Source organism: Malus sylvestris, chromosome 3, assembly GCF_916048215.2.
Source record: "Malus sylvestris chromosome 3, drMalSylv7.2, whole genome shotgun sequence".
Classification (NCBI taxonomy): Eukaryota; Viridiplantae; Streptophyta; class Magnoliopsida; order Rosales; family Rosaceae; genus Malus; species Malus sylvestris.
The window spans coordinates 36,236,608-36,261,327 of record NC_062262.1 but is presented as its reverse complement, the minus strand read 5'-3'; the positions used below and the strand labels follow the sequence as shown (position 1 = coordinate 36,261,327).

The 24,720-nt window shown below is 39.9% G+C and overlaps 4 protein-coding genes across 7 annotated transcripts in view; 1 reads left to right on the top strand and 3 right to left on the bottom strand.

Annotated features, from left to right (window-relative positions):
• LOC126617238 (uncharacterized) overlaps positions 1-24,720 on the bottom strand; it is an 88,260-nt gene that overhangs the window by 60,125 nt on the left and 3,415 nt on the right. The window lies entirely within an intron of this gene.
• LOC126614650 (probable WRKY transcription factor 65) lies at positions 5-1,937 on the top strand. Of its 3 annotated transcripts, none has more exons than XM_050282298.1 (4): positions 5-39; positions 396-552; positions 727-867; positions 1,259-1,937. In XM_050282298.1, exons 2-4 carry the CDS (start codon positions 473-475, stop codon positions 1,842-1,844), a joined length of 807 nt encoding a protein of 268 aa, XP_050138255.1. In that variant the 5' UTR covers positions 5-39; positions 396-472; the 3' UTR covers positions 1,845-1,937. The 3 variants fall into 3 exon arrangements, with proteins under 3 accessions (XP_050138255.1, XP_050138254.1, XP_050138253.1); XM_050282297.1 differs by lacking the exon at positions 5-39 and adding an exon at positions 89-224; XM_050282296.1 differs by lacking the exon at positions 5-39 and having other exon boundaries at positions 263-552.
• LOC126614648 (ATP-dependent Clp protease proteolytic subunit 5, chloroplastic-like) lies at positions 7,045-10,091 on the bottom strand. The gene is made up of 9 exons (XM_050282294.1): positions 9,798-10,091; positions 9,290-9,406; positions 9,070-9,184; positions 8,872-8,964; positions 8,636-8,681; positions 8,462-8,534; positions 8,029-8,063; positions 7,841-7,929; positions 7,045-7,498 (listed from the first exon to the last, which is right to left on the bottom strand). Exons 1-9 carry the CDS (start codon positions 9,929-9,931, stop codon positions 7,259-7,261), a joined length of 942 nt encoding a protein of 313 aa, XP_050138251.1. The 5' UTR covers positions 9,932-10,091; the 3' UTR covers positions 7,045-7,258.
• LOC126614647 (uncharacterized) lies at positions 11,104-15,297 on the bottom strand. 2 transcript variants are annotated; one of them, XM_050282292.1, is made up of 7 exons: positions 14,717-15,297; positions 13,248-14,011; positions 12,195-12,831; positions 12,008-12,108; positions 11,806-11,895; positions 11,581-11,708; positions 11,104-11,497 (listed from the first exon to the last, which is right to left on the bottom strand). In XM_050282292.1, the coding sequence occupies exons 2-7, from the start codon at positions 13,905-13,907 to the stop codon at positions 11,353-11,355; spliced, it is 1,761 nt and encodes a 586-aa protein (XP_050138249.1). In that variant the 5' UTR covers positions 13,908-14,011; positions 14,717-15,297; the 3' UTR covers positions 11,104-11,352. The 2 variants fall into 2 exon arrangements, with proteins under 2 accessions (XP_050138249.1, XP_050138250.1); XM_050282293.1 differs by having other exon boundaries at positions 12,195-12,828; positions 14,717-15,295.

The window sequence follows — 24,720 nt, the reverse complement described above, 5'->3', positions numbered from 1 at the left end:
GGGGGGCGGGGGGGGCTGGTGATACGTGCAGTGCATATAGTAAGTGTTCATAACTTTATATTAAATGAGTGAAAAGAAAGAGAGAAAGCAACTTGGAGGGGTTTTTGTCATCTCTGAGCTTATCCTCCTCCTCCTCCTTTGCTTTCCCCTTCCTCTCTCTCTTCTCTTTCTCTCTCTTAACCAACTGGAGGGGGGGGGGGCTGGTGATACGTGCAGTGCATATAGTAAGTGTTCATAACTTTATATTAAATGAGTGAAAAGAAAGAGAGAAAGCAACTTGGAGGGGTTTTTGTCATCTCTGAGCTTATCCTCCTCCTCCTTTGCTTTCCTCTCTCTCTTAACCAACTGGACAACTCCTCTGTCTCATCTTGGTCCATTTCTTCCTTCTTTTTTAGTGTCATTTGCTTCTGCAACTTCCTTCCCTCCCTCCCCAGAAAAAAGAAGAAGATAGAACATCACCAAGGGTGGGAGCATGGATGAAACCCTCTCTCCAGAACCCGACTCAGATGTTTCAAAGGAGCTAAGGCCAGAAACTCAGTCATCCAAAAGGAGGTATATACATATCTACCTAAATCAAACAAGAAACGATGTACTGAAACAAGGGGAGAAGTGCGGAAGGAGAAACTAGGAGCGTGAAAATCACTGGCTTTAAATTTCATCTAAAACTTGTACAGGTACTTTTATTATTTTTGTTTTAAACACATGTATGTTCTTGTATTGTTGTAGGAAGGTGGCTCATGAGAAAACTGTTGTGACAGTGAAGATAGGAGCTAATGCTGGGAAGCTAAAGAATGAAGGGCCGCCTTTTGATCTTTGGTCATGGAGGAAATATGGCCAAAAACCCATCAAAGGATCTCCTTATCCAAGGTTTTATATTTTTCTCTTTGGCTCATGATCAATTGTTCTCACATTTTATTTTTTAATTTCTTTAGTTAAATTTGAAGTCCCCATAGGAAAAGTGAATTTATTATATAGGAAGTTATTTCAAACTCCCCTGTTATTTTGCCGACGCATCAGAGGAAGATCAATGACCAAAAATGAGAGGAGGAGTGCAAAAGGAGAAAACGGGGTTTAAAGACCACTACCCTTGATTATTTGTACTCATGCATGTTGCCATCTATGATCATATTTTATCAAGAATTTGCAAGCTTTGGTTGGCATATGGTGGGATTTCAAAGTTCGTACAATGTTTCAGATTTGTTGGTATTTTTGTTGATGGTTGCTCCATGACTGACCGAGCAACCACCCGATGATGCAGGGGATACTACCGTTGCAGTACATCGAAAGGTTGCTTGGCAAAAAAACAAGTAGAGAGAAGCAAAACTGATGCTTCAGTACTTATAATCACCTACACTTGTAGCCACAATCATTCAGGTCCTCCTGATTTGAATGTGATCTCCACCACCCAACAAGAACATGATCAAAAGCAGGAACATGAACAAGAACAGGAACAGGAACAAGAACAGGAACAGGAACAGGAACAAGAACAAGAACAAGAACAAGATCAAAAGCAAGATCAAAAGCAAGAACAAGAACAAGAACATCGAAAATTGGAAGAACACTTCCACTACATCGAGTCCCCAATCAGATTTTCGCAAGAAGAAGAACACATTTTTATTGCTCACGACACGAGTTTTGAGTTCCTGTTGGATGAAAAACAAGAGCCACTATCACTATCATATTCTCAGATGATGAGCTTCTCAACACCCAAATTATCAGAAGAAAACAATGACTTCTTTGATGAGCTTGAAGAACTACCCACATTTTCATCCTTCCCAAGCTTCATGAGGAGGACTAACAATCTTTCCTTTGGACTTGAAAGGATTCCCTCTGTCCCTTCTTGATCCATGTGAAAATTCGAAGTGTTTGGTTTTAGTGTTTTTAGAACAATGTACCTAAAATATATGTAATATATGTCATCTTCTAGTTCTTGTCCATCCCACACAGCCCACTACCAGCGGTTGTTTCTTGTTGGCATCTTTTACAAATTTTTTTACATATATTTTTGGGTTCACAAAATGAGAAAGTTGGATCACCTTGTCATCACTCATGATGGGTTTACCTGTTTGTAATAACACCAGTGAATGTGATACGGTCTGAAGCGGTCCCAAAACCCCAAGAATGTATCCCCCAAGAATCCAATTGGTAAAATCTTTATCAAGTTATAATAATGAGTGTTGCTTTTTATTGTCTTTGTGTTATGAAGGATAAAGTCTGTCTACGAATAAGTGTAATATTTTTTCCATTATCAATAAAATATCTCTAGTAAGATTGAGGTTTCTCAAAAAAGAAAAAAGTGCTACTAAACTTACCGATTGTCGTATTTTTACACCTTTTTCGATAAAAATGTTGATAATATATTTATTCTTTTAAATCTCTATTTGTAAATTCATTATAAAAAAAGTTTGTATCACAAAGAATTTTTCAGATAAATCAAACTCATCATTTTGGTATTAAGAAAGACCCAAATTTCCCACTTGAAGTTGAACCCTATTATAACGAGAGAGGATCCTCGCTGGATCCTCTTTGTGAGGATTTTGGGAATCCTCCAATCACATCCGTTCATCATACATCGTGCAGTCAGAAATTATTGTAAATTTTTTTTATTTAAAATTAAATATAAATAATACCTAATAAAAATTGATCACATGATGTATAATGAACGAATGTGATTAGAAGATTCTCGAGATCCTCACAAAAAGGATATGGAGAGGATCCTTTCTCTATTATAACAGCTTAAGGGCTGGTTTGGTATTGCTGTGCTTTGAAAAAAAACTGCTGTGAGAATAAGCGGCTGTGAAATAAATCAGCAGAGTGTTTGGTAAACTTTTTTGTAAAAGTGCTTTTGGAAAAAAAAAAAAAAAAAAAAAAAGCAGTCTGATAGTGGGTCTTTTCATTAAATGAGCACTGTACCTCTGTGTTCTTTGAAAAAAACCAGTTTTCCAAAGCTGCAAATAGCAGCTTCAGCTTTTTCCTTTGATTTTAGCTTATTCTCACAACAGCTTCCAAAATAAGCCCTTTTTTTTCAGTTTACCAAACACCTAAAACCCTTATAGCTTTTTTTTCATAGGTGCTTTTTTTTAGGCACCTCACTCCCAAACCACCCCTAACATTTTTTTCTTTTTTATTAAAATATATTTAAAAAAATAATAATAGTCCTAATCAGTTGGACCCATGGTATTAAATATCGATAATATCGGCGATATTTTGCCGATATTATCGTTTTTCAGAGGCTCCGATATTTTTCCACATATCCGTCTCATTATCGTCAAAATATCGCGATATTATCGATAATATCGCGATATTTTCGATATTATCGAAAAAGTCGTCGTGGATCCGTCGTCGGAAAGGCAGCCTCGGCTGCGTCGTCCCCCCAGCTGCCCAGATCTCTCTGCAATCCATGCTCAAACCCAAGATCTGCGCTTCAACGACGCCGATTCCCCCGCCGTTGTCGAAGTCGCGGCGAAAAAGCTCGCAGAACGGATTGAAGCAGCTCTTGGGTTGAAGCAGGCGTAGATCCACAACTCCAGAACGGATCGAGCTCGCAGTTGTAGATCCACAACTCGTGGTTTGTCCCCACGGCGAAGCAGGCGTGGTCTTGGGTTGAAGCAGACGTGGAACAGAGACGAAGGCGAGCGCGGCGCCGGCGGGGCAATCTTCGGGGGGATGAGGAGAATGGGTGGTTGTTGTGGAGGTTGAGGTTGGGGTTTGGGGGCGATTGGGGGTCATGGTGGTCGTCGCTGGAGTCAACGACAGAGGTGGGGTTGTTATCGGTGGGATCGATGAGGAAGGCGGAGAAGGATCAAGAGAACTCAGAGTTCCTGGGTTCGCCGACGAGGCGGAATACGCGAACGAGGAGGAAGGCGAGGGAGGAGGAGAATGCCATGTGGAAGAAGGATCGAGAAAGGTCTCTGTGCGTGTGTATGGGAGAAGGGAGAAGAGAGAAGGATCGAGAATTCGAGAGATCTGTCGATCTCTGTGTGTGTTTGTGGGAGAAGGGAGAGGGAGAAGAGAGAAGGATCCAGAGACAAGTCGTGTGTGCGTGTGTGGTGGCGTGTGTGATCCCTATGTGTGCGTGTGTGTGTGTCGGTGGCGTGTGTGTGTAGGTGGTGTGTGACGGTGTGAGAAAAGAAAAGCATGGTAAATAATTCAACTTTTACATCTTTTAGGAATGGTACAATGTATAAAGTGTAAAATATTGTACTAATTCATTATATATAAATAATTATGGTGTGTTTAAACTTTTTTCATTAATTACTACATATTTTCTACACTCACAATGTTTGCCAGCTCGCTATATAATCAACTTGATAATGTTAAATCCATCATGCAATGCATTTCCTTCCAATTTTTTATGATAAACTAATAGATAATTGACTAAATAAACATCCTGCAAAGTTTCAATAAAAATTTCCAAGTTTTTCTTACAATTTCCGTGGTTTCCATGTAATTTTTATCGATATCGATATTATCCCGATATTTCCATCGATATTTCCATGTTTTCGGACTACCGATATTTCCGATATTACCGATATTTTCTTCCTTGCTCATGACTAATGAGCAGAAAGTTAATGAATGGGGGTGAAGAGTGGGTGGTGGTAGGTTCTTCAACACTATCATTCTAATACACACATACACAGTTGAAAAGAATTGGCCTAATCGGATAAATGGTCCACATGATCATAAGGTATTCAGAAAATAGCCCTTATGATAAAAAAAAAAATTGGATTTAAACCTGTGGTCTAAGTCTATTAGGATTTATACCCAAAATTAAAACTTTCGTCATTCCTCCGTTAGTAGCATGCACGTGAGTCTCATATGTGAGGATAAGATGGTCATTTCATAGTTGGTAGCATGCTAATAGCTTAGCTAAAACCCTCATGACGTTCCCAATTCCAAAGCACGAACAAAATTCCCAAATCTTGTTGCTACTAGGACTTCAAGTTCTAGGATTTCAATCAATCCCACTTCCATTTCAACAAAACCCATTGCCGCATTCTCAGAGTTTGGTTCTCTATCGACGTTGGATTTGGTCTAACCTCTCCGTCTCCCTCCTTATATGGGAGCTCAGTAGAGTTCTTAATCTCTTCCATGGAGACTTCTTCATCAACTTGGCAGCGGGAGTTTTTGTTCCTTCTTAGTCCTTACCTTTTATACCTTTGGTGCTTTTTGGGTTTGTGGTTTTTGATTATTTTGATTGCAAGCATTTTGAGCATTATCCTACCAAATGTGCAGAAGCATTAGAAATACTACAAATTTTAATCAGTCAAATTTTGGGAAAAATCAAATCCTCCGCATAGAACTACAACAAAGTTCACAAAGTGTTCATTGCAAAAACAGTAGAAAGGAGATCGAAAGAGTTAATTTGTTTGCAAAATTGAATGTTGATTTGTATTCAGGGATTGTGCCATGAGTAAGATGAGAAAGATGAGAGAGGGAACCAAGGAGACACAGGAGAAAGAGAGAGAGAAAAGGAAAAGATTGAGAGAAGCGGCGACCATCGATGGTACTAGAGTTCACGTTGTTGATCGATAAAAGATGTAGGGGTGTAGTTTATCAGCAATGCTAGGATAGTTTTTTTGTTAGTGGACATGAAAATACAATTCTATCCAACATTTAACAGATCTTTAACATAAACTTTATTTATGGGCTAAATTTGCTAACGGTGTTGACCACAGGGGTTTAATTCATAATTTTTTTTTACCACAGGGGTCATCACGCAAGTATCCTATGACCACGAGGATGATTAATCCAATTTGGCCAAAAGAATTTGCATGCATTTGGAGTGTCACGGTGAAATGATATTTCAATCACTTACACATTGTCTTGTGTGAAAGTCGAAACACATGCATATCGTCATTAGTTAGAAAATGGCTTTCACGGTATTGGATTGCCATAATAACGATATCTCATTCAATTACACAGTCTCATGCAAAAAAATAAAACACATGACGCTACTTAATCAACATGGAAACCGCCATCATGACAATTACCTGGAATGCATCCCGTGACGATTGTTATCTAAGTCAATCACACACTTCATGCAGATAAATCAAAACACATAACAATACGTGATTGTGTTGGTATAGTTAAATTTCTTTCTCTACACATTAACGGGCTATTTATAAGTTAATCGAAGGTGGCACGAGGTGCACAACAGCACAAGTGTTCATCCGACATCTTTTGGGGATGACGTGGTGTTGGGTGTTTCTCTTTTCTGTCCGTCCTGCTTTTTCAGAGCCAACAGGATCCTCTTTGGATCTTTGGTGATGATTCTGAAAATTCGTGAATCGTGTCCGTTCATTGTACATCGTGCAGTTATTTTTTGTCAAGTACTGTTTGTGTTTAATTTTAAATAAAAATATTTAAAATAACTTCTAACCGTACGATGTATGATAAACGAACAAGATTGACGAATATCTAGGATCCTCACAAAAAGGATCCGACGAAGATCCAGATTCTTTTCAGAGAGTTGTGCGTCGTTAATTTGGTTAATATAATAGTTTCGAATTTTCTTTTTAATAATAATATTTTTTTTTTAAATTAATGTTTTATTTGTTTTCTGGTGTGATATGGTTGCAGACCCCTTTTACAAAAAGCCGAAGACCAAACTATAAGAACAAGTATCCGCCTCTGGACCATGCATGCAAGTCACGTGCCGTGTTTGTCATTCAAGCTTTCAAGATGCCAATCATCATTAGGTGTTTTTATTCGACCAAAAAATATCCATTTGGCGTTTCTAAATATCATCAATCAGTATCTTTGTTTTTTTACCACTCAAATTTACCAACGTTAACCAAGTTCACCACCATCGTAAAACAAGATAGGAAGAATTCTTGTATCCGACAGTCGAAGCTAGAGAGACTATCAAACGCACAAACAAAGGAGTGAAACCCTTGCTCTGGGGTTTGTATCCCATGAGGCCTAGTGGTAGGGCTCATTTCATGGTGAGCTTAGTCCACCCGATCCTAGTACAAGAATTTCTGGAGATGTAATGAGGAAGTTCAAATTGACAGTGTACGAGTATGACTATGAAAACCCAAATTAATCGAAATTTCTATTCTTTCACGATTCAATGATTAGTTCAGAGAAAATCAACAGCAATACTAATGTTTCTCTACGCTGATTGACGGATATTAACATCATTCAGCATTAAAAATGAACCCCAGTAAAGATCACTCTCCTCGCCATCCAACTCTACAACATATCCATGTCGTTACTCGCAACAAACCAACAAGTTCGGACACTAGATTCCCCTTTAACTCTCCGCAACAGTCTGCTCAGCAGGTTCATCTCCACTCGCTGTTGCGGCTGCCAAAGGTTGGAAAGCTTTGAGAGGATTCGATATAACACCATCTATAAGCCCGTATTCTTCGGCTTCCTTCGCACTCATGAAGAAATCGCGATCTGTGTCTTGGTTGATCTTTTCAAGACTTTGACCAGTGTGGTACGAGAGATAGCCATTCAAGTTTGCCTTATGGTGTAGCATCTCATTTGCCTGCACAGTAATGTCAACTATTTAGAGATTTAATCGTGGGTTTAAAACAAGGTGCACCAACCCCATCAAGAAAATAGCAGACCAAAAGCCTTCAAGAAATCTTTAAAATCTAATCTTTCCTAATGGCGGGTTAAAATTTTCAAGACATCGAGAGTTCTACTTTAATATATAAAGGTTTTAGTACAAAAATAGACAGGCATGATGACAAGTAATAAAACATTAACCAAGATGTGATTGCTAAAGTAACATGAGGTCCCACGATAATATAAGGACAGAGGTTTGTCCTTTTTGGCGTTCGGTTGACACAGAGAGAGGTTTCAAAACGGGAAACAAATAACATACCTGAATATCGATGTCAGTTTGCCCACCTTGAGCTCCACCAAGAGGCTGATGGATCATTATCCTCGAATTTGGCAAGCTGTATCTTTTTCCTTCAGTGAATTAATGCAGCAAAAAGGAAAAATATTTAGCAAACTTTAGGACACAAAACCACAAATTATACAAACCACAGGTCTACAGGAATTGCTTACCCTTGGTACCAGCGCTAAGCAGGAAAGCTCCCATACTGTTTATTTAAAAGCAAATACATATATCAATTGCTGGTGCTTGGTAACAGACATTTTCTTTTGGATGCTAACATTAGCAACAACCAACAAGTAAGAAATCTTGCCATCAATAAACCGCTCAAATTCTGAATACGTAGCTGATATTAAGAAATTACGTACTTATAAGCATTAACAAATGATATCTTTTCACAAACTAAAGCTTAAATATGCCTCAGCATCTCAACTCATACACCCAGAAGAATAATGAATAAAACACCCCTCATTTGTGTTTAGAATTTCATCCCCAAAGCTACTATCTGTATCAATATAAGCTAACACTAGACCCGTACTGACACTCACTTAAAAGATTCATAAGTAGTAAATGGGGAAGAGAAGAGTATATTATAGAGGCATCTACCTAGCAGCAAGTCCAACGCAAACAGTGGAGACATCAGGTCGGATATGCCTCATTGTGTCAAAAATGGCCATACCTAAGCAGATAAAGAGCTAGTTATTCAAGTAACATTTAACAATTGCCTTATGAACAAAAAACTGTAAACAGAGGCAGACAAGTTCGTAAGATAGATCGTACCAGCAGTAACAGATCCTCCTGGTGAATTTACATACATGACAATATCCTGTTCAGAAATCAGAAGAGACTAACTGATCAATCAATTGAAAAATACTTTACAATTCCAAAAATCACTGCAAGAAACATGCAATAGAGAGAGAGAGAGAGAGTGAGAGAGAGAAGAGAGAGAGAGAGAGAGAGAGAGAGAGAGGAACTATAAGTCTATAAACGAGGAGCAGAAATAGAATAGTACAGACCTTCTGAGGATCAACAGCATCAAGGTAAAGAAGTTGAGCAACAATTATGTTTGCCATATCATCATCAACAGCTCCCCCACAACGTATTATTCTCTGACAGTCATATAAACAAGAAAAGCATTAATTATAAGAAACTAAAAAGCGATGCAAAACTCACCAAATTTAACAGGAAGAAAAACACAAATAGCTACTCCTTACATATTGGAAAAGCTGACTAATAACGCTTTGAAAGCGTTCTTGCACCATGGGGGGTGGGCCCTGTCCCTGTGCATATGCAGGGAAGTATGGCGAAGATGGAACTTGGACATCCTCCCTACAACATCAAATTCATAGTGACGTAAACAACTGAAAAATATGCAAAAGATTTAGTGTCCGAGTAAATATTATTCACGCAGGCACTAATCAACACTGAACCCACCTTATGGACCAAATTCCTTGACGGGAATTCCTTTCCGCCGGTGTCCAAAATTCACCAGAGTAGATAGCTTTCACTGGAGAACTCCTTTTGCTGCTCCCAACTAAATTTTTCAAATTCCTGCAAAATTTCCAAATGGAAAAAGCCTTCCTTTACGGTAACATTCGCCAAAATTTCCAAATTAATTTCTGCGAACCAAGCAGAGAATTATAAAGAAATGGGTTTAGCAGAAATTCAAATCTTTGAATCCCATATGTTTGCTAATTCTATGCATGAACCATCCAGCGAGCCTAACCTGAACAAGTCACACACAAATACAAATCGTAGGATTACTTCCAATTATCCCCATCAAATTCTCACCAATTAGCTAAAGATTTCTGGGTTTTCCTTCCTTTATTTTTTCGAATTACAGAACATGTAATTTATTACCTTAGCCAATCCAAGTAGTTCTACCAAGGTAAAAAAAAAAAAAAATATTGAAATAGAGAGAGTAAATTTGAACATAAATGACCTTGAAGCAAAGCGGTGGAAGGGGAGAGAAAGGGTCTGCGGTTGGGGAGAAGAGCTAGGGTTTGGGGCGAAGACGAGGGAGTTGAATCTGAGAGCGGAGGCAGAGGCGGAGGTGGAAACGGAGGTCTGCGCCATTTGTGTGCTGCTCGGAGTGTAAATTATTGGGGAAGAAACGAAGAAGTTGAATTGTTTGGCGCCTTATCTGCTAAAAATAAAGAAAATGAAGCTCACACGGCGGCAGTCTGCACAAGGAGTGGAGGAGTCTGGAGTGTTGGAGCAAGCAACCCCTTACCACCTTCCATTCTGTAATTATCTTCCACCCGATTCTTTCATTTTGTTGGGCCTACTTCTCCTTCAAAGCCCAAATATCATGGGCCCATTTAGATGTAGAGCTCATACTCATAGTTTGGACTTTGGAATTCCACGACGAAAATGCTGCAACTTGGGCACAAAAGCATTTTAAGATTTTATGTTTGAAATTGGTCCAACTTTTTTCATATTTTAAACTAGTTTAATTAAGAGCTACTCATAATCACTTATGTTTGAAGTGCTTTTATTATGATTTTATAAACATCTATATTTTATTAAAGAACTTGGATTCTCGCCCCTTCTATTTCTCTTCCCTCACATCTCCTCCTTTTAATCTAGATCGTACAAAAGAAATTTGATAGTTTAAAGTTGTGCCACATATTTAGTAAGCTTCATTTTATTTATTTTTTATTGATTTTTTTCAAAAGGTCTTCGTCTTCTCCACTCATGTCCACACCACCATTTACCCTCTTCCTACACGTCATTCATGGTTGGCCCCTCAGGTTGATCTTGACGTCGTAGCAGAACTTGACAGCTATCTCGAAGATCTCAGAGCTTGGAGTGATTCTTGAATTACATCGTCCTTCTCATCAATTTGTTCAACAATCCTCGCATGCATTACACAACAAACAGGAGAGGATGAGAGAGGAGAGAAATAGGAAGACACAGAACTCTCCTCCTTTATAAACTTCCAATTGCTAAGAAAAGTACTTGGAAGTCTTTCCGAAGCACATAAACAGATTCTCCTCCAGAAAGTGCTTATACGACGCATAAGCATTTTTAAAATTTGCAGTCAAATGTAGTTACGAGCAAGTCCAGAAACCTTTAAATTGCATCTCAGAAAACCTTCTTGAAATATTGCTCAAGACGCGGTCTGCAGTCAATTTGCTATGGCCTGGATTGGAAGATTCGAAGATTGCAAGGATTGTTTGAAACCAGCTAGAGTACGTAAATGTAACTTTCCCAAAGCGCACCAAAATGCTCAAGTGGAAATACCATTGAGATGGAAGGGGATTATTTTATATATTGCGACGGATAAACAATCTGCACTTGTATAAACATCTCTACTCTTGACTTCAAAATGTTCTCCCACAAATCTCCTAAATACGTACTTATTAGTTATCAACTACTGTGTGTAGAATCATCAGCATCCCCGCCAATGCGAAAAGATGCCGTTGAAAAGAATGGAATGTTGCTTCGCTCTGCTAGACGCGGCTTCAAGGCAAGTCCAAGATTGTTTCCAGACGTTAGCACGTAGTTCCCACCGCTGTCTTTTCCTGGATTGCCTTGTAGCACTTAAGACTGCAAAGAGGAAGCTGTGACTTAGAATCCCTATACTTGTATGGATTGATACACGAGGGACCCGCGCAATTCTCACGCTGAGTTGGATAGCTGAATTTCCATACCACAAGATGTTAGACACTATCAGGAAACAACCATAGATACAGGGTAAAATTTGCAAGAAAAGTAACTACCTGCAGGGTTTTGGGTCAAACAAACTGGGGAGACCCATATCGTTAGAGAATGTAACTACAGTACCCGCTGGGCCCATCACTGTTCTGATGGTGTTTCGCGGAAGTGTCAAGGCGTTAGCAGCCCTCTCCTGCATAAAGTACAATGAGTGCTAAGCCCGAACTGCTAGCATTTTACGGAAACAGAGAAAGAGGAAGGGAGGGAGATCATCTCATAGATTTCAATACCTGTGCAATTTCTTCTTGTCGCTTCTTTATCTTGTCTTCACGCTTCTTCCTGCTGGAATCTTGACCGAGAATTTTTCTAATAGCCTCAGCCTACATAATTCAATAACAATAAATAACTAAATAAATAAGTCCGATTTCCAGTTCTAGAGCTCCGAAGAAACTAATGGACATGATGAAAATAAAAGGCAAATAACAAACATACCTCTGATTCCCTAGTAGCCTTCTCAACCTGCATTCTTCGTCTCTGAGCAGCCTCAGCTTTCTTCAGTTGCTGCTCCACATCTGTAAGTTTCTCCTTTTGCTCTGTGGTCAACCAAAACAATAACTTGTAAATATTACAATTAACTACAGTAATTCAAAGTGTACGAAATTATGGCGGAAAAGCTCACTTCTAGATGGTGCAGGTGGTAATCCGTTTGGAAACTCAATTAAGCATGAACCAGGGGTGGCATCTTTGCTTGACTGAAGGGTCCTTTGACGAGTTGTGAGAATCACTTCTTTCTTACCATCCACCGAAGAGTCAAAAGCTTCCTTCTTCTGTTTCTTTTTACCTTCAAGCTCGCCATCAGATAATGAACCTTGTTCTTCCTCATAATCAGTGTCGCCAGATACTCTATCAGCTCTCGACTTCCTTTTAAGGTCTTTATCCAACCTTGATGCACTGGCATTATCAATGTTGGAAACTGCAGAAAGTTTTCTGTGCTTCCTGCTTGATTCATCGTCGTCGTCTCCATACACTGCAGCAACCTTTGATATTTTGAGTTTCTCCAGATACCGAATCTCATCATCCTCTTCTTCATCTCCAAAATCTCCATCAAGAATGCGCCTCTTAGGCACTCGCTTGCTCTTACGAACTGGTTCAGATCTATCGCCTTCCTTACCATAGGTATTCTTTCCCGCTGTCCTGCCCATTGAACAATTATCCCTCCCGAGACTAATACCACTTCTTGAGAAATCCTTCCATGGAATTCCTTTTAACCCTTGCTTCTTATCCGAAGGAGAATGATTATCATCCGAATTTTCCTGCTATGAAAAAATTTGTTTAATGAAAAGATCGTAATAGACTAACCATTTATTATGTTCATATGCAAACATAAATGCAAAAGATTAATTTCCATACATAAAAAGATTCCAAATTTCCATTTATCTAATTAACACGATCTGTGTGGTAACTAGCAGACTGTCTGCTCTCGATCAAATAAACAAGCAAGTTGATTACCACAAATGTTAAACACAAATTGACATTCTTTTTAATAAGTATACTCAAAGTTTAAATTTTTTTAACAAACTAAGACATCAAGGGCCCATAACACAAATGCATAAGCAATTAAGCATAAATCGAGTAATATGAAGCAAGATCTAAAAACTTTAAGATCCTCTTGGTATAATTGGGGGATATACTGAGTCCTTGATTCAAGCTAAGAAGAGCAATAGTTTATTACCATAAGATTTTGCTTTTGCCGTGGTCTAGACACATCTGACAATCGAGCAGTCTTTGTGGTAGACCCACCCTCCGTTGTACCATTCAATGTAGAGTTGGCCTGAATTGTACGTGTGACACCACCAACCTTGAGCTTAACCTTTTTAACCTTGTTCTCATTTCCAAATCCATCTAACCCTGACAACCTAGTACTTGGACTTTCACCATTCCTCCCATTAAATGCACCAGCACTTATTGACTCCGTTATCAAATCATCTTTCATTAAGCTTGAGCTCTTCCAATTAGCAGGGGCAAGGCAACCTTCGCTAGAACGCTTGTTATTGCTCTCATTCCGTCCTGGCTCATTCTTGTAAAACGAATTACATCCTCCACCCTTACTATCCATTTTGTGAGGTTTTTCGCCATTACCTGCTGCAGAAGAACCCCTGGCCATACATTCATTAAGACTTAATTCTTTTCTCTTTGAATTGGCATCACAACCTGCATTCTCATCACTAGAGACCTTGCTCTGATCATCCGAAGGTGTAGTTGATGACAACGGTGACTCATCATGGAGTTCAGTATATGAATCAGGTCGAGGTCGACGAAACGTTTGACTTCTCTTCTTTCTTACAGCACTGCTTATACTGTCCAATCTATGATTATTGCCCCAGTCTTCCATGAGACAATCTTGTTACAACTCAGTTCTTCTGATGGCACTACTTATCAAAACATGAAATAAGAAAAATAAAACGCCAACGAGGTACTCCAGCGAAGCCAAAAATCCTACCCAAAAACAAAAGGAAACATATTTAATTGCAAACAAGAAAATCATATGCCATCAGTAACACAACAGCACAAAGGAGAAGGGTGTAAAGCACTCATAATATGACACCAGGGAGAACAACTACAAACAGAGAGTTAAACCATGACATTCAATTAGGAACGGAAAGTGACTAAGGTTGACAACAACACAAATTGGCATTGGTAGCTGATCATATGCGCAGGTGAAAACCCAGAATCCGAGTAGTTAACAGATAACCAACAAAAACAATAGCAATCAAACCGATGACATTCACACACGATATAACGAGCATTACAAAAACTACAACCTAAAAAAAAAAAAAACAGAGTGGGATATAGCAAAAACTCAACTAATTCCATTAAGATGCTAGAACGAAAACCCCAAATCAACCAACCATTCACAGAAAGTAGCAGAATTTAGAAGCAATATGAAATAAAGTCCACGAATTTACGAAATTAAAAGCAACCCAACCAAAATTGCATACCTCCAAACCTAAAAAATACACCAATTCAGAACACAATCAAGACAAGAACAATGGCACACACTCATCACTCATCAGAAATAAATTGAACACCATAAACAAACACTCACCCAAAAACCCACATATAACAGATTGAAGTCGAAATACCCAGTTAGAAAAACCTAACAAAATCAACGTAAACACAACCGATACACCAATCCAATACCTTCGCAAATCGAACCCAATTGGGGTACCGCCCAAAGCCGCCGCAGCGAAAACAATTGAAACCCGCCGCAGAGAATAACAACCCAAGTAGACACAGCAGAGAGAATAGAGAAATAGAGGAAGAGAGAAGCAGGGAGAGAATGACGAATTGGGGTGGGGAGAGTAGAAAAAGAATGCGGTGGGTGTCTGGTTCGGATAGAGAGAGACGCGGTGGAGGAGCTAGGGTTAGAGAAAGGGAACAAAGTGATAGAGTGAGAGCTGGAGATTTTAGGGTAATGTGATGAGGAGAGAGAAAGAAGAGAGAGGAAGGAGGGTGGTGGAGAGAGAGGTAAAGGAGAAGAGAGGAGAGAAGGGGGGGGCTGGCTTGGTTGCCTAATTATCTTCGTGTTCACCATTTTGCTAATTCCACGACCCAAAAGCCCAAGTTTTTTTTTTCCCCGAAATTCCCCTCTGCCTGTGACCTTTTTATTTTCTTGTTTCGTCTCCGAATCGGCCGACTCGCTTGACTCGCTCGCTTCCAACTCAATCCTCCTTCTTTCCTCTTCTTATTTTCCCTCCCTCCCTCTTGTGCTGCAAGTCTATGCGCAGGTTTACTATCCTGCGCACTGTCGGCTTGTGTTAGTGAGAGTCATTTTCTATTATATTATTTACTCACGCGAGGACTTAGACGTTGACCTTTTCCTTTTTCTAGTATTTAAAGAGTAGTGTTATTCATACCATATTTTTTTATTATATTTTTATACTACTTTAGATATCATCTGATCTTACGTAGATAGCTACATCATTTGAAAATTTTACAAAACCCAAGGAAATGAATTAAAAATACATCTCGTATATCACAATCATCATTTAATTAACTAGTTTTTCTTAATTATTAGTTTATTAAATAATGAATTAAATTTAAAAATCTGATTAATTCAAATGATGTGGTTGTCCACATCAAATGCCATTTAGGATGATATGAAAATATGATATAAAAATATGGTATAAATAGCATTATTACTCTAATATAAATCCAAAACTTGTACTTTTATGATCTGCTTTTTTTTATTTTTTGGGAAAGATAGTTAATATATTGAAACCAGTAAACAGAAATACAAGCAGAAGTCGCACTACGACTCTCAGCCCCACGCAACGAAGGGGAAAAGTGCTACCTAAAAAGAAGAAAGAAAAATAATGAAAATAGTTTGAAAACTTTGAGTTTTAACGAAAATGATAAAATAAATGGTAAATTGAATAGTACTAAGATTGACTTTTTAATGTAAAAATATGATTTTTTGTTAAAGTAAACAGTACCAGGAGTTTTTGTTAAAGTTCCTAAAAAATAACCTAGAAAGAAGAGGCAAATGCCACCAAAAATAGGCATACCAAAAAAATGAGAGAAGAAAAGGAAACATCTCTCCTAAAAAATTACAAAATTGGAGAACAGAGTAGTAGTCCATCATGAGAGAGGACCATCACCAGCGAGGGAGGAGGCATAGTTGCTCAACTCATAAAGCGCACCCTCGAATTGGCTAAGGCTACAGCGGCATGGGCTGCTCGATTGAAAGATCTCAAAAACCACTTCCAAGTGATTGAATGACACAGACTCACCTTCTGACAAATAACGATAGCAATGAGAAAAATTCTCCAAGACCTCTTAATTCCTCTATATTTGATAGCATCAATCATCACCTTAGAGTCATCCTCTATAACAATATGTTCCAAATTTGGCTCCAAAGCTAATTTCATACCAGTTAAAATAATCTTTGCCTCCACTTCTTTCAGCGTCGGACAAGTCAAGAGTCTGGCCACAAATTAAGGACCCTCTTGGATTGCAGATAATAACTCCTACTCCTGAAACAGAGCCCTTCCAAAAACCATCAACGTTGTCAATAGGGAGGGTCCAGGGGGAGAAGAGGGATCATCGCAACAAAAAATAAGCTCATGCCCAACCATACTATTACTTTCTACTTTAAAAACTCGTAATGTCTATGATCAATAATCAACAAATAAGAACTAATTATCTATTTAAAAAAATATTAAAACAGTTAGCATTAATTATAAAAAGTCGCTAGGAACTCACATCTCTCTCCTTATATTTAGGAGCTCCCAGATTAATCCCTACTTTAAGAGGTTGATAGGTTATGATTCAAGTTGATTTTTTTTTATCCTCCCTAAATTCTAGTTAGGAGCTCATATAGGGAGCCCATTAAAAATGCTCTTACTTGAAACTAGTGAAATTCCAAATTGGAGATACTGAATTATATAGAGAACGTACGTGAATAGGATGTGTGATGAACTACTCCCTAATCAATATAATTAATGATCTTTTATGTATTAGTTTATGAATTGTAATGTAGGATGCATATTAATTTTATTTCATATGTGTAAGTAAATACATATATGAGCATCCCGCCATACTTTGATGTCAAACTAATTCTCGTTACTATGCAACTCTAGTACCACATGAGGCAACATCATATTATTGGCTCCCGGGTCAAACAGAATGTGCTACTACGTTGTGTTTTATTCTACATGAACTGCCCTACTCTACATGGCCAGAGGCAGATCATATGGACCATATAATAAACATTGTGTTTTATCCTTAAAAACAGCCATACTGCCCGAATCACCTCCTCATAGATTCAACAAATAATTTTTTGAGGCGATATTACAATTTGAGCATCTCGGATAATATCCGGAGGATGATCGAACCAAAACAAAATCAGATTCTTGAACTAGAGCCCAAACTTGGTTAGTCTATAGGCCACAACATTGACACTTCATTGGAAATTGAACAAATATTATTAAATTTGTAATTGCATGGATCGTTAAATAATGGATAATGTTAGGGATATCAAATTTTTTAAACTAAATTTGCAAACCAAATGATATGGTTGTAGATGATTGGATTATTAATTAAGTGTCCATTAAAATACTTGTTTCTTATTGATACATTGCGACTCATGTATCAGTGCAATCAAAGATGGTCCAAGAGTAAATCCCCGAGGAATTTGCAATCATCAACTAACTAGAAATTAAAGAATAGTCAAGGAAGTAAACAAACATTGATTAAACTGCCAACTTCTGCACTGCATCCAAATCTTAATTAGTAATATAATTAGCTATTGGATATGTAAATAATGATGTGATGATAATCGATGTTGGCTCATGAATAGCTCATCCAACGATTCGGACCAAATCCCAAAAGGACTTGGATTACTAGCTCCCACGAGTCCATGATCACCATAATCCATCCCAGAAGTTGGCAACGCCAGCGGCGGTATTTGGTTTTCATAATTATATTCAGCGATCTCAGGCGGCAGCTGCGGCAGCATTTGGTTTTCGGCATCTAGGCTTCTCATTAAATACTCATCCACGTTGACGTCCACCGGCGGCCCCCGCGGCTCGTGTATAAATTGAGTACTCTTTCCAATTGCTATTAGTAGCCCCATAGTGATCATAATTATAATAAGAAGCATTAATCTCACACGTCGTCGGGACACAAAAACTATGACATTGATCATAACCAATAGTTGCAACCCCGTCGTTTATGTTCAACTTCTCATCAGTAGTTAAATTACTTGAGCAGCTTTGTTGCTCTGGTTGCCCTAATTCTAATGTTTGCCCTAGTTCTGGTTGTTGTCACATTTCTAATTGTGTAGATAATTTTACCCTTCTGTTTGCATCAATTGTCCGTTGATTCTCCCTCGATCTCTTTCTTTTCAGCCGCTGATTCTCTTTCGATTTCTTTCGGGGTGTATAACGTTTTCTCTTGTGGTAATGCTTTCTAAGTCGGCAAATCGCTGCTACTGGTTGATCATCATCAGGAATGCTAGCAAGAGTGTACGTTTCCAAATACCAATCGTGATGGTGCTCCGACCCTTCATGGACATAAACTTTTTTTTTTCGACCGATAATCCGCTTATTATTAGGGTTTTCATCATGATGATAAACTGTTATTTGCCGTTCCAAAATTCTCCGGACGCAGGCGTACGCCGGATTTTGATAATTTCTTGAGCTTGCAGAAGAAGTAGATTTCTTTGCCGTAGGGGTGAGGTCCTCCGCAGGCATCCCAAATCTCCCAGGGCTGGTGGTCTCCTAAGAAATCAATCTCATGCACGAAGCCAACATGTCGCGGCAGTAGTGGCTGTCGGAGAACAACCTTCCGGTAGAGGAAGAAGTTGATGCGTTCTTGATCCGCTCGCTTGAACCTAAAATCCACGTCATCATCGTAACCGGCCATTGTTAACTTGTCGAGCAAGTTTGATGCTTTTCTTTTTTCGGAATTGTGATTGGGAAAGAGAGAGAATGGAAGATTAGTTAGCTAGGGTTTCAAATTTATTAACTACGTGTGATGGTTCACCTGATGTGATGGATGTATATAGGAGAAATTAAGCTACACATTATTCATTTTCAATTTTTGCCCAAGGTACTTGGATATTAATAACATCATTAATTATTTTAATAATAAAATATTTTTACCTAAAAATATTCATTTAGTGTTAAAAATGTTACAATTAGTATATTTATATTTATGGCTAAATTTTTTATCATATATTTTTATTTTTAGTTTGTACCCATTTTTAATTTGCAAACCATTCTTAATTTGTACCAATTTTCTTTTTAGTTTTTGTAAACAAGGAAAATTCCCGAAACGAAAGAGACAAGAACAAACGCGCACAAACAAATATTAAGTATTTGATGATTTTGGGTTACAATCTCTCTCAAATTTGATCCTCTGATTCGATCTCCGTAAGGTGTTGATTTATGGGTATTTTGTTGATCCAAGGGCCGTCAAGGCTTGATCTTGGATGAACAGTTGGAAGTTTCTTCAAAGGGCCGTGGGCTTGATCTTTGAAGTTGGATTTGAGCGGATCTTCAAGGAGCCGTTGGGGCTTGATCTTGAGGATGAATGTTTCTTCAAGGGCTGTTTGAGGCTTGATCTTGAATAACGGTGATGAGCGGATCTTCAAGGGCGTTTGGGCTTGATCTTTGAAGAACAGTGATGAACGGATCTTCAAGGGCTTTTGGGCTTGATCTTGAAGAACGGTTGGATGTGTGGATTTGTCGACGTTTGTTGATCCAAAAGGCCGTTGGGGCTTGATCTTGGATGAACGGATGATGAACGATGGTGCTTTCTTCAAGGGCCGTCGGGGCTTGATCTTGAAAGAGTGATGAACGAAGAACGAAGAACACTTTCTTGATTCTTCGGGAACCTGGATGCTTGAGAGCTTCGGAGTTTCAGAGCTTCAGAGCTTCAAGGTGTAATATCAATTGGTTCCCTCCTCAAATGAATGAAATTGGGCTTGTATTTATAGAATTTTCCAAGGCCTAATTTTGAATATAATATTCCAGATGAAATAAGTCGTTTCTGCCAGGTGTTGACACGTGTCCTATTTGATGACTTTTCCAACTCATTTCAATTTTCGTTGAGTCACACGCTACGTGTAAAATTTATGTAATACATGAGCGTTGACACTTTGATTTATCGGTCAACATTTATTTACCGAAATTTCGATGTCTACAAATGCCCCCACTTCAAGGCGCGTCGTATACATGTGCTTGTCACGTGTAGGAGATGCGTTTTGAAGTCCCTTAATGTAGATGTCGATCCAAGGGCCGTCGAGGCTTGATCTTGAATTGGGCTGGAGATTTCTTCAAGGGCCGTTGAGGCTTGATCTTGAATTGGGCTTGAGATTTCTTCAAGGGTCGTCGAGGCTTGATCTTGAAGGTTGAAATTGGACCACAAGGAGCTTCATGTGGTAGATGATCTTTGGCTTTGGTAGTGGGTGAATCGGCACGTATTTTGTTGCGCTTGTTGACTTTCCACAGCTTTGATCTTGAACTGGGTTGGAGGATTTTCTGGATTCCTCCAATTGTTGATTTTCCATAGCTTATTCTTGAACTAGGTTTTGATTCAAGGGTGGTAGACACTTGATCTTGAATCGGACTTGTGATTTCCTCGATGGCCGTCGAGGCTTGATCTTGAATTTGGTTGGAAACTTCTTCAAGGGCCGTCGAGGCTTGATTCTTGAAGGTTGACTCGAACACATGGCAAGCAGGCACGAGGTGAAGGTGACGACTTGTTGCTTTGTTCAATCTTTCTAATTCACACCTGAGCAGTTTGGTCAACGGTATGATCTTCAAGATTGATGGGCTCTTCTTCCAGTTGGTGACTTGGTCTTTAAGGACTTGATTCAAGGGTGGTGAATCGGCACGTGCAGCCCACAACGCCTAGTAAGTCGACCCAAGAATTTGAGGGTCAAAACGAGTTCACCGTCCTCAGGCAGATGCGGCATCTTCTCGAGTTCTTCATCTCAGACTCTTTCTGCTAAGTTGACTGTGCATGCTGCATTCTTCTCTGCTTGTTTCTTCAGACAGATGTGGCAGCTTTTCGAGTTCCTCAGTTCGGACTCATTCTGCTGAGTTAACCGTGCAGACCGCATTTTTCTCTGCTTGTTCCTTCTGCACCTTGTCTCCACATGCTGCAAGGTATCATTTTCACTTGCCTTATCTGTCCTCCAGGCAGATGTGGCAGCTTCTTTGAAAGTACAGCAGCAGTGGAAGGCGAGTACTCGAGAGCAGTGCTAGGTAGGCAATCAGGGAAGGGTTCCAAGCAGTCAGTTCCTTACCCGAGTTTGAGTGGAAGTTCCGGCATATTGTTTTCTTTATCCTTGTCTTTGTAGGTAGGAACAAGGACAAAGGAAATGACAGGGAGAGTGCATGATATGAGATACTCTTGCTTTCTACCCTGGTGATATGAGATGCTTTTGCTTTGGAGTCATTGGCTTGCAGAGGTACCCCAAGGAATAAGGAACACTGAATGACTCGAGAGGATTCGTTGGGAAAGCATTTTTTGAGATGAAGAAAGGCTCTGTATGTCTGTCTTGCTATGGAAGGTGAAGGTAGACAGTTATAGGAGGTCCCTTATACCTGTAGAGGTACTATTCTTTCACTCGTGTCGGCAACCAATGCGTGATTGATCAGTATGGCTTCACGTGCTTTCTTCTTTATCAGAAATCTTCGACAAATTGTCTGTAATTTTCGTCAAGCTGAGTGTGTATGTGATAGGTGTTGACGAGGCTGAAAAAGACGGGCGCCTCTTCAATATCTGGGATCGGCGCTTCGACAAATTGCCCGTGATTTCCGCAAAGCTGAGTTTGCGCGTGACGGGTGCTGACGAGGCTGAAAAGACTGGCACCTCTTCGATATCTGGGATTGGCGCTTTAACAAATTGCCCGTGATTTCCGCAAAGCTGAGTTTGCGTGTGACGGGTGCTAACGCGTCTGGAAAAGCAAGATGCCTATCTGATTTCTGAGCTTCGTCAAGTGTAGAGGTTGCATGTGACAAGTGCGGACAAGTCTGGAAAAGAAGATTGGCCCGTGGTTTCCGAGCGAGCCCAGCTTTTGAGAAAGCTAGCACCTCTTCGATTTTTGAATTGGCCTCTTCGAATTCTGAGCTCGCCTCTTCGATCTCTGAAATCCCGTCGAGTGCTGATTTTTTATAGAGGCACGCAGTTCGTTTCAAAGCACATTTGAATTTTCGCTTGTGAAAACTCCCTTCTTACACTTCTAAGATCTTGATTTGTCCGATCTCTTCTTTCTTCAACACTTTGAAAATGTCTGGACCCTCTGACCGTCGTTTTGACTTGAATCTTGGTGAAGAGGCAGTCCCGCCTTCTCCAGATAACATATGGCGCCCATCATTCATATCCCCTACTGGTCCTCTTACCGTTGGGGATTCGGTGGTGAAGAATGATATGACCGCTGCGGTGGTGGCCCGGAACCTTGTCACTCCCAAAGATAACAGACTACTTTCCAGGCGATCTGATGAGTTGGCTGTTAAGGAGTCTCTGGCTCTTAGTATGCAGTGTGCGGGTTCTGTGTCCAACATGGCCCAACGCCTATTTGCTCGAACCCGTCAAGTTGAATCGTTAGCGGCTGAAGTGATGAGTCTCAAACAGGAGATTAGAGGGCTTAAGCATGAGAATAAACAGTTGCACAAGCTCGCACACAACTATGCCACAAATATGAAGAGGAAAATTGACCAGATGCAGGAATCTGATGGTCAGATTTTACTTGATCATCGGAGGTTTGTGGGCTTATTCCAACAACATTTGCCTTCGTCTTCTGGGACTGTACCGCGTAGTGAAGCTCCGAATGATCAACCTTTGGCTCCTCTTCTTCCTGGAGTTCCGCCGAGTGGTGATGCGGCATCTGATCGTCCTTGAATATCCCCTGTTGTAAAATTGATTTGATTTGATTTGATTTTTTTTTTTAAATTATGTATAATGCAAATTTATGTAAAATTTCCAAAAAAAATAAATAAAATGGACCTTCTATTTCTCTCTATGCGGTTTTTTTTTTTTTTTTTTTTTTTAGCTGGATGCACCAAGTTCCATCATTTTTTTTATTATTATTTTTTTAATTTAATTTAATTAATTTTATTTTTTTACAATTTTTTTTTCTTCTGCACATGGTACCCATGCACCATCAGAAACTTTTAATCTGCCATGGGGCTGTACCCCATCTTTGATCCACCATTCTTCTTTTTTCACGTGGTGCCAGATGCACCACCACCCTTTTTTTTTTTTTTTTTTTTTTGTATTTCTTTCTGTATAAATTTGGGTGGTGGGTAGAGGAATTTACAGGGAGCGGACGAAGACGGACGGAGAGCTGGAGTTTGAGGAAGCGCTTCTCGGCCTGCTAGTCGTTTGACAGCGGTCTTTGAAGTTGTTGGCAGCTGCGAGGCAAGAGACGGAGGAGGGTGCAAGAGATGAGCGGTGCAGCCTTGATGTCGGAGACTTTGCCGTCGCCGTTGCTGCTTGGAACTGATGGGCAGAAGGGGAGAGCTGCAGATATGGTGATGAAGAGTCCTGCTCGCGACTACCGCAGTTGTTGTGACGATGGTTGCCGGTCGTGGCAGAGCTGGAGTTGTAGGCAGCGGCGCAGTGGTGAGGAGAACAGAGGAGGACGTCACCGCCGCCAACGAAAACCACCAAGTGTTCATAGCCTTAACACTTGTTCCTTCGCTGCAACTTTAGGCTTTGCCGGAGCTGCTGCTTTCTTCTTCTCATCTCCTTTGAGAGTCTGACCAAAGCTAGAAGCAGCCGTCGAGGTTTTGACGAAATGGAGCTCCTTTTGCGGCAGACAATGATGGGACCGAAACCGTGACATTGTAAATTTGATTCTGCTACAGACGTCTCAGGTAAACATCATGTTTAAGATTATACAATGCAAAACCTATGAGCCAACCCTACGATCTCTAAAATTGTCGAATCGTTCATCCTTGGTACAGATACTGGGTACACAAACAATGTAAAACGACAGAGCTGAAACGCAGGCACGTACAAGGAACTGCTCGTATTCAACACCTTTGTAGTCCGAGCCTCAAGTCAGAAGCAACATGCCTCTATCATTTTACAGAGGTGGCAAGACAAGCATGCGTAAAGCAGCACAGGCATGTTTCCGGTCGACAGAGGCCACGAGGTGTGGATGGGCAAAAAAGGAGACTGCGAGGGAACGAAGGAGGGGTAGAGAGAGTCGGGGCACTTCTATTCTAGCTTCCACAAAACTACTTACCAGCGTCAATCTCGAATCCCCAAGAGCGAATCTTTGCTTGTTTTTTTTAAAACCCACCGAGGGTAGACTTCATCAATCGTCCCAAGCACTATCTGATGCCCCTTCTTTTTTATTGTTCGAATCCGCAAACATGAACCGATACTTGTCCTCAATGTTTACTGATGTTGGTCCTGCTATTGAGCTTCTGGAAGCAACCCTGGCTTGCTTTTCAGTAGCTGCTGCTTCTTTTTCTTTCCTTCTTGCAGTCTTCCCAGTTGCGAAAGCCACAGCATTCCCAGATCCAGCATCTGATATCGCTTTCTTTATATTTGCCACGAGGAACATATCACGATCTGTGTAAAAGGACGTAGATTGTCCCATTGATCCTGCTCTTCCCGTCCTTCCAATCCGGTGTACATAATCTTCCATGCTCTTTGGAAGATCCAAATTGATAACATGT